General features: G+C 40.2%; 1 protein-coding gene across 1 annotated transcript; it reads right to left on the reverse strand.

Moving 5' to 3' along the window:
• Window positions 1-503: 503 nt before the first annotated feature.
• GJA3 (gap junction protein alpha 3) lies at window positions 504-3,540 on the reverse strand. The gene has a single exon (XM_019525648.1). It carries the CDS (start codon window positions 3,523-3,525, stop codon window positions 1,945-1,947), a length of 1,581 nt encoding a protein of 526 aa, XP_019381193.1. The 5' UTR covers window positions 3,526-3,540; the 3' UTR covers window positions 504-1,944.
• Window positions 3,541-10,002: the final 6,462 nt, after the last annotated feature.

Genomic DNA, 10,002 nt, shown 5'->3' on the forward strand with positions numbered 1-10,002 from the left:
AGCTGCGCCCAAACTTTTCCTCAGCTTGACCAGGCATTCAAAATGTTGATTAGCTTCCAGAAGAGCATTTGGTATAAGGAAATGAAGAATTTATGCTCTTTTAAAGGAAACTGTCTCCTTAGATAATATCCAACCACCAGCTTCTTAAGGAAAATGGACAACTCTTTAAAAAGCTGACTTGTATGTATGTATGTATGTAGCACCCCCAACCCTCCCCCACCCCCCAGTCACTGTTGTGCCCAAACTCCACTTAACTTCAGCGGCAACTTTTTTTCAATAATGCCTGCAAAATCAGAGACTTAATCCTGCTCCTATTGAATTTTATGCATATGGGTCATGTCTACACATGCATTAATGGGCCATAATTATGGCACATTAAGTTTAGTACCTGTAATAACAGGTACTAACTTAAGGTGCCTAATTGGCACTACTGTGCAGTAGTGCTGGTGCACATCCTTTAGTTGATGCTAATTCTCAGTAGACTAATTTTACTGCACATTAGCACAGCTTTCACCGTGATGTGCTAATGCATAGTAGAATTAGTTTACTGAGCTTTTAGCGTCTCATGTAGACGTGCCCATGCTGCAATTTCCTTTAGTGGGATCAGAATAGGACCCTAAACCATAGAAGATCACCATGTTACTTTAGTCATTTTTCCCATAACAGGCTGTATTCTATGTTTGTGAGTACCGACTTGTAAGACTGTTACAATTTACTGTAGGAAAGGGCCACTTACCAGCACATAGCAGGAAAGAATGTTGCTACATATGTTTAATGTGACTAAAATTGTTTCCCATTACTTTCTCCTATGAGATCAAGGATCAAACTAAAATGTATAAATACACTGTCAAGTAATTTTTAACAAACAGATTAAAATTATTCTAGAAATGTTCAGATACTCTAAGATGTGCACTCAAATTTTACTTCTACTAAGCATTCCTTCCAGCTGGCTTAAGCTAACTATGTGTCAGTCTAAAACAGTGAATTCTATACTAGCCTATTGTTAGGCTACAACATACAGGGCCAAAATGTGATGAAACCATAATTCTTATTTTCTGAAGTAAAATTGTTGTGTGTTATACTTTCTGAGGTGTGTGGTTTACTTTCTCTCCTCCTTTAAGCAATTTCAGATGTCAAATGAAAAATATAACTAAAGATATTCAAAAGAATCCATGTGCTTAAAAACATTGTGTGGTCGTCATTGGCAAATACTAGATAAAAAGTTAAACTAGACACTTCCTTACAGGTCAAGAGTTGGGGGAAAAAACAGAAAGATGAAGCTCAGGAATAATAAAATCTATTATGGGGTTATCCAAACTTTGTCTAACCAAAGGGCTGCATTGGCAATTTGCCATGAACATAAAGTCTGCCCTAATTCATATTAAATGGAAGAGACTGCAATCACCCTGCTCTGTCAGGTTGGTCCACAGAGATGACAGGTGCCGCCAGGCCATGTGTCATTCTCATAGTCAGGGAAGTGTGGTTTAAGAGAAAGGAAAGAAAGCAGGACCTCAGAGTTCACACAGGGGAAAGTGGAAGTGAAGGCAAGGGTAAGATGAAAGATGACAGGCACAGGAGCACAAAATGTGCTAATGTTTCTCTTGGGAGAGCATCAACATGAGGGTACATGCCCAGCTGCCACTGACACCTGTCATCTGTGCAGGCCTCCCATCTGGATGGCACTGAGAGTTCTGTCACTGACATCAGTGAGTGCGGGTTTGGTCCCTTGGCCCACGGGCTGTGCTTCAGCCACCCCTGACCTACTAGAAAATGTCAATATTTATCCCCACTACAACTCACAGAGTGCAAGAACAGCAAGCTTCAAAGTTTGGAACCCCAGCCTCCCTCATCCCCTGGCCTGGGGTCTGGTCTCCCTCCCACACCATGTGGTTCCCCATTACACTTTGCTTTTATCATCTGCTTCTTCCAGCACTGGAAACCATGCTACACAGCCAAGTCATCTGACCTGGCTCTGCTGCTGCTGGACTTACTAGCCCTGCTTAAGCGCCGTGTGTCTATGAGCGGCGCTGGATCAGGCATCTCCACTGTGGTACAGGCAGGTGACATGGGTGATGCAGGCAAGACAGGTGAGGCAGGTGATGCAGGAGAGGCAGGTGAAACAGGCCTTTCCTCCAAAGGCTCCTCTTCCCCTTCTATATCCCACTTGCTTCCACTTCCCCCGCTCAGGCTGGTGCTGCTGCCCACACTGTTGGCTGCTGCCACAGGTAACTCTGGAGGTGGTGGTAGTGGTGGCTGCTCAGCTGGCTCCTCTGGCTCTGGAAGCTGTTGTCGGACACTGCTGGGGGTAGAGGAAGCTGCTGAGCTGGAAGGCGGTGGCTTCTTCTGCTCCTCAACTACCATGTTGGCCCAGTTCTGCTCAGCAGCTGAAGCTTGGCTGCTGGCATTCAAGTAATTGATGACAGCCAGTGTGGGTGTTGGGATGGGGGTTGGCGTTGGGATTGGTGAGGAGGCTGGGGTGGGGGTGGCAGTTTTCTGCTGCTCCTCAGCAACTGGGGGAGCCACAGGATAGCTGGCCACAGAAGGTGAGACAGATGGTCGTGTCTTAACAGGGGACTCAGCATAGTAAGGTGGCACAGCAGCTGGAGTGAGCAGAGGGGTGACAGCTCGGGTGTCAGGCAGAACAGGCGGTGCAGCATGAGCTGTTATCACTACTGGTGGTGGTGGAGGCATGGATGCAGGCTTGGCATCTCCTTCTATTATAACTGGTTCCACAGCTGTGATGGTGTCAGGGGTGTAGTAGTTGGTCATGCCCTGCTTGAGCTTCTTCCATCCCAGGTGGTAGATCTCAAGCATGTTGAGCAGCAGTGAGACACAGGCCACCACCAGCATAAAGATGATGAAGATGGTCTTCTCAGTGGGCCGAGAAATGAAGCAGTCCACGATGTTGGGGCAGGGCCAGCGGCTGCAGCGGTAGAGAGGCTTCAGCTCAAAGCCATACAGGAAATACTGGCCCACAATGAAGCCCACTTCAAAAAGAGTTTTGAAAATTATGTTGAAGACATAGGTGCGGAGCAGGGCACCCCCAATGCGGATCTTACCACGCTCATCACGGATCGGTAGCTTCTCTTTCTTCTTGGGAGGTGGCTCCTTTTTGCTGACACAGTTGTTGTTGCCTCCAGCTGCTGTCCCCAACTGGATGATGTCTTTGCAGCTCCCCTTCCTTTTCAGCTCTTCCTCTTTCTGTTTCTTCTTCTCCTCCATACGCACAATGTGGAGCACATGGCCCAAGTAGATAAGAGTTGGAGTGGACACAAAGATGATCTGCAGCACCCAGAAGCGGATATGGGAGATAGGGAAGGCTTTGTCATAGCAGACATTTTCGCAACCAGGTTGCTGAGTGTTGCAGGTAAAGTCCGACTGCTCGTCTCCCCAGACCTCCTCAGCAGCAGCTCCCAGCACCAGGATTCTGAAGATAAACAGTACGGTCAGCCAAACTTTGCCAATGACCGTGGAGTGCTCCTGTGCATTCTCTAATAGTCTCCCCAGAAAGCTCCAGTCACCCATTGTTCCAGACTCCTAACCTGCACGGAGAACAATAATAGCAATATTAGTCAAAGCAAACAGAGGCCAGTCTCCAAATAAACAGGTGAATATATATTTTCTTGCCAACATGTATTTATTGAAATATCTATACATTGGGGTATGTGTTTGCTATTACTAAGTAGCCTGTGTGTACGTGTTAAGAATTACATGTATAATAGGGGTGTGTGAAATGGGCCCTATTTGATTTGGATTCAGCAAGAATCGGGGATGGTGATTCAATTCGTTGATTCAGATCGCTGTTCCCGATTTGATTTGGCTGAATCCGAAACTGAAGATTCAATATTGATTCAGAGAATCAGCGATTTGGACACAGACACAGCTTTAAATGTTTTTTCCACGTACCTTGAGGTATCAGCACGGCACGTGAACACTGCGATGCTAGGGGGGATGGAGCATCCCACAGAAGGGGGGGTACCACATACTTGGTGGCAAACCTGGAAGTGGACCAGAAGTACTTCTGGTCCACTTCCGGGTCTGTCGGGGAGTGTGTGGGAGGACCCTCCCACCCAATGCCACCCCCCAGCTTGGCAATTGGCAATGGGGGGACCCCAGGTACCCCCCCCAGATCCAGGAGGCACTAGTCACTGAGCCAGGGGAACATCGCGGGGGTCCTCTTGCATGCTTACCAGCAGACTCGGAAGTGGACCAGCAGTGCTTCTGGTCCACTTCCAGGTCTGCTGCTGAGTGTGCTGGGGAGCCCCCCCATGCTTCTGTCGGATACTCCATCCGCCCCAGCATCACAGCATTCTTGAGATGCCAGCTACCTAGAGAAAAGACATTTAAAGCTGTGTCTACATCCAAATTGTTGAGTCTTTCCAAATCTCTCCAAATTGATTTGGAGGTTCCAATTCGACTCAGAGAGATTAAAGGGTCTCCTGATTCAATTCAGATTTGGAGATTCAGCCTCCAAATTGAGCCAAATCTCCACTGAATCAAATCAGGGACCAGAGCCTCACACAACCCTAATATATAATGTGTCAGCGATGACCGTAGGTATATGCAAGTGGTGAAATTCATTCAGTTAGGATCTTACACATGATGTGTACTGGTGTAACTGTCTTGGTATCATTGTAGGCAACACAGCCTCAGACCTCTAATTGCTCATAGAAGGATTTAAGTATCAAAGTCCCTGCCTACTGGCTTCTTTGCTTCCCGTATCTCAAATATGCATCTAATTCTTCTTGCCTGTTTTTCTGGGGAAAAAGCGAGTACTCAACAAATTAATGAATCTGTGATTAAGTGTTAGTCAAGTGTTAGTCAATTGTGATATGAACTTGGCTAACCTCATTATTGTAATCATTGATATTATTATTGCAGCATGTAGGACAACAAGGCATGGACCAGGCACCTGAGGTCCAGCTAGATTCTGTACAAGTGAAGAACCAAAAGCTGGTTCATGCCATGGGATCCATTTGCTCTTATGCTTTAATTATTCATGGGAGCATGTATGTTGAGAACAAGCATGTTCTCTTGTAAACCAATTGCTTTACTTGTTTAAGAAGAAAGAAAAATGTGAGAGAGAAACTTCAACTATAGATGTAAAATAAAATATTAGAAACCAAGGATGAAAATGATAAATATTACGAAAAATTTTTCTTCTATCCTGTCATCTGGCTTACAGTGAAAGCATATGCTTCAGTAAGAGTCTTTTGCCAACCTACTTTATCTTGGGATCTCTCATACCCTAGTTTTTGCTGTATAAAGTTATTATTCAGCAGAAAAATCCCTTGTGGCCTTACTCCTACAGAGAAAAAAATGTTGTCCCTAAATTTTCAAACATGTCTAGTGAACCTGAGCATTTCTGTTTTCTGCTGTTAGATATCTCTAAAGCTTCCTGACTCTTAGAGGGCAGACGTTCAGTGCTGTCTTAAACTCAATTGCCTTATTCAGCTGTCTCAAGCTGGACACCCAAAATAGAAGTACCCAGATTGCTAGTCAATTTTGAAAATGGAAGTTATAATTTGTGTATTGCTTCTATGTGGGGTATATGAAGCGAGTGCATCTCCCCATCCTTGTAAACTTTAATACTTCGGACCATCTTCTGTGTTTTATACGCCAGTATTTGCTGTTTGCACTGCTTTCAGAAACACACAAATAGTACATCTTTCTCTTACCTAGCAGCTTGCAATTCAAAAGAATGCATTTGTATACGAAGAAAAATCAGTACCTGGTTTGTTTGTATATCCAACTATCTCTTTTGTTCAAAATATTTTTAATAAATTGGCCAAATTAAAATTTTGCTGCAGTGGAATTAGATTCTCTCTGAGAAAGTAGATACTCTAAAATTTACATTCCTTAATGTAAAATAGAAACTGCACATATAGCCCACCTGTGTCTGTGAAATTCTGTTCTAATAAATTACAACAGGCAAAATGTCTTATCTCAGATATTTTTATAGGAATTTGGAATTGTAGTGCGTATGTTTATCAAAGCTTTGATTTATCAAGGTATTCATAACAATCTTTGTGACAAAATGAGACATGATTCCATATGCAATTATTTAGATATTCACAGTCAGTTTTATTTCAACAACTCTTTTTCTTGATTTCTTTGTTGTTATATGTAAAATGAACCACTTTATTTTCTCTAAGGATTAGTATGATCAAAATAAATTCTTGGTGATAAAGCTACATTGTATTTCTGGTTCTGTTCAAATAATTGGTTGTGATGTCTTAGGAAAGAAAATGTCTTATTCCTTTCTTCCTCCCTCAAAAACAAAATTGTGGATTTGAATTCTACTGTTATGATACATCTCTCAAAGGATGTCCATATTTGGTTATCATCATAATTAGGATTACTCAGCAATTCTATTACAAATAAATGAAGCTTTCAAGTTTCAGAACAGTATTCTTCTATATACTTCAGTGACAATATGTAGTTCTTATATAGTTTTAGCAGATTTTAAAGTAATGATAATTTTTTTCCTTTCATCTTTGAAAAAGCTTTTGTATAGTTTATTAAAACACTAGCACTTTTAGCTTTGCAAGCTCCTTTTCCATTACAAGATGATAGTAGGAATGTTGCTAGACAATAATCAGGGAATTCTGATTTAGCATTTTAGTGCTTGTGATCCCAAATTAAAGTAGATTACCTTTTAAAGATAAATTAGGTTATATTCATTTGATTACATATACTGGATACAAATATATACTTCTCTCAATATATCAATGCAAGAATTAAGCTTGAGTATGTTGGTATGAACTGCTATACTTTTAAGTGTTTACATTTACTTTAAGTATGATCTTAATTTTGAATTTCTTAGATTTATGATTGCTTGTTTTGTTGGGAATTAATTTATGAACTAATGGGAATATTAACTTTGGGGGCTAATTAATTAGCATGGCATTTGTTTACTTTAAAATATATGTATTTTCAGTTGTGCCAACAATTAAATGAAGATTTAGTGTTTAAATTATTTTAAAGTATTTTATGTGAAAAAATTGATAGATATGTCTACAGAGCTGAAGGTATGTAGTTATCACCCTGAAATCAAGTTTCCCTTTCTCTGTTGTATACCACACTCTTCTGCACACACAGCCCAAATTATCCCTCTGTACTCCCCTACTGATTAGACCCAGTAAAAATTTGGGGAAGGGGAAGATAAATATTTAGAATTAAGAATATTTTTCTCATGATTCCTCAAAATGAAAAGTTTCTTCTTCAGCAGAAGCTGGGACTTTGAACTCTCATCATTTCAGTGAGACTAGAGCCAGAGGCTGCTCTTAGTAAAGATGGCCAATGTCTCCCATTGTTCCCCCTAAAGGTGAAGCCACGGTCCCTTTATAAAAACTGATGGCCTCTGTACTGTCACACAGCAGAAAAGAGAACTGTGCAGAGCTGGTGAATGGAGGTGGCATCTATCTCTGCTATATGAATAACTTGTGGTGGTAATCTTACTGAGAACAATAGGAAGTAGTGGCATGTCTATGAGCATCTCTGAAGGAAAATTTCATTAATACCAATAATCCTAAACCAGGTATTTTCAATGATTTCCCATTGCATTAGGAAAACTTATAGCCTTTTTTGACACACTTTAATGTAGCCAAATCATTTTTGCTCTTTATTATAAGAAAGGTGTGACAGAATGATAAATGTAGTAAAGCAGTTATATAAATATTAATTTTAATTCATAAACAAATTAATGGATTTACTTACATATTGTCAGAAAACGCTTGTACTGTATTACTGAAAAAGAAAGTGCTGTTAAGTGTGAGAAGCGTACGTGTATTCTTTAAACATTATGAAGCAGGGTTAAGAGCTGACTGAAATGGAAAACTCAGTTCAGTATGCACTGAATGCCTCCCTAATTAGTGCCTCCCTAATGTGCATACTACCTAGACAGTTTTTCTATATCTTCACTTGACTTGCGGTACTCATTATCTTTGAAAAATCAGACCCAGCATTTCCCATTAGGATCCTAGCAGCAGTGCAAATCTATTGGTGGTAGCAAGGGTGGTAGAACAAGTGTAATTGGAAATGGCAGTTTTTGCCATTAGTAACCTAAACCTGCTTTTGGCAGAGTTTGATACACTGGTACTAATATTGGTACGTACGGTGCATGCACACTAGTGCTCCAACCATTGCTACCAACTCTTGGAATTGCTGTTATGCTTTACATGTTTCTGAAAATTCCAGTATAAGCACAGCCCTGGGGACACATTTGCACATAAAAGAAAAAGTAAGGCCAAAAAGTTCTACAGATTCTTGAGTTTAGGAATTATTTCCCTCCACTGTACTCAAATATCACAGGTCACAAAGGATGACAGAGAAGAGACCCCGCCACTTCACCTCCAGAGCCACTGAAGTCAACAGGACTTGAGGGTGCTTAGCACCGCTGAAAAATCAGGTCACATATTCACATGCCTACATCTAAATCCAGGCACCTAATTTTGAATTGCCACTTCTGAAAAGTATAGGCCAGGTAAACTTAAATCTTTATTGTGCATGTACTTGTTTTTGCAGAGCTAAATCAGATCTTAGCCTCTGTGCTGAACTTCTACCGATGTTACTATGAATTTCATACACAAATCTAGGAAAATATACAGCCCTGAACTTGAACATCATTTGGTGTGATTTCTCTCCTTTTTACTGGCTGAGAAAAACAGGTGAACTTTTACATGTCATTCTCTGATTCAACATTCAGAAAAACAACAATTGCAAAGGTCTCCTGACTCACTCACACAAGCAGTTCTTTAGCCAATGACACTGAAAACATAGGCAGTTCTGCTTAAAAATCAGTAAGGGATTCTACTTATGAATAAATAGCACAAATATTACTCACTATGTTTGATGGAAGTACTCAAATGAACTGTGTATGTGTGAACGCATATACTGTATGCACTTTTCATGTGTGCGCGCACATGCACAACCACAAAAATATAAAAATATTGAATATATATATATACACACACAAATATTCAATATATAAAAATATTCATAAATTATGATGTCTGATTTCTCACAACATTTTATTTTTTATCCCGGAGGAAAAAAGATAACCCACTGGTATCCGCACAATTGGCCAATTATTACTTCTAACCACACTTTTGAAGATATCATAGCAAAGGTACATCACCATATATGTGCATTTAAAGGTTTTATATATAATTTTGCGTATATAAAACTGCAGACTTTCAGAATTGTACTGCTCTTATACATAAGATCAGAACCATCTCGTGGAAATAAATGTATTGCTAAACTATAATTGGGTTACCTATATCCATTATTAAGCAAAATTCCCTATCAGTTTTAATATGAAGATCTTTAAAAGTAATTGTACTGGTTTTGGATATCATAGACATTAAACCCTTTTTAAGGACATTATTCCCTAATTGCACACGACTATGCTTCAAAAATTATGTGCAGCACACATGCATACACAGACAATATTTTGTCCAGTCTCATTTTAAACATATCTTAAAATGTAGATGTCCACAGCATCCCCTCAAAACCTAGGAAGAATAGAATTTTTTACCTGAAATTCATCCTTAATTTTCCCTCATCATATTATTTCTCCTTTTAGACTACCTCATATTTGTTTTAGATTTCATATCAAGTTCTTTACACGTTAATAATTTAAAACAGGTATTTAATGAGAAAAGATCTTCAAACACTGAAAATATCACCACTCCCACTTTAATTTAAATGCTCAAATATCTCTGCCACGCTCCTGTTTTCGGTCCCTAGCTGAATGCTACATTCTGAAGCCTGTAAGGGCAGTTCAAGAGCCGTGACACTGCACCAGGTTTCCAGAGTGTCACAACCACAAGAGGAAATGATATATTTTGCCAGCCATGTCTTCAGCTCAAACTTAAAAAAAAGATGCAATGAAAATCTGTTTGCCTGGAATAAAACATACAGATTGTTTGCGGTGAACATGAATTTCTGGCCCCCGTTCTCTTTTTCCTTTCTTTTTTTTTTTTTTTTTTTTTGAGGAAG

Source organism: Gavialis gangeticus, unplaced genomic scaffold (genome assembly GCF_001723915.1).
Source record: "Gavialis gangeticus isolate Ggan-Ray unplaced genomic scaffold, GavGan_comp1, whole genome shotgun sequence".
Classification (NCBI taxonomy): domain Eukaryota; kingdom Metazoa; phylum Chordata; order Crocodylia; family Gavialidae; genus Gavialis; species Gavialis gangeticus.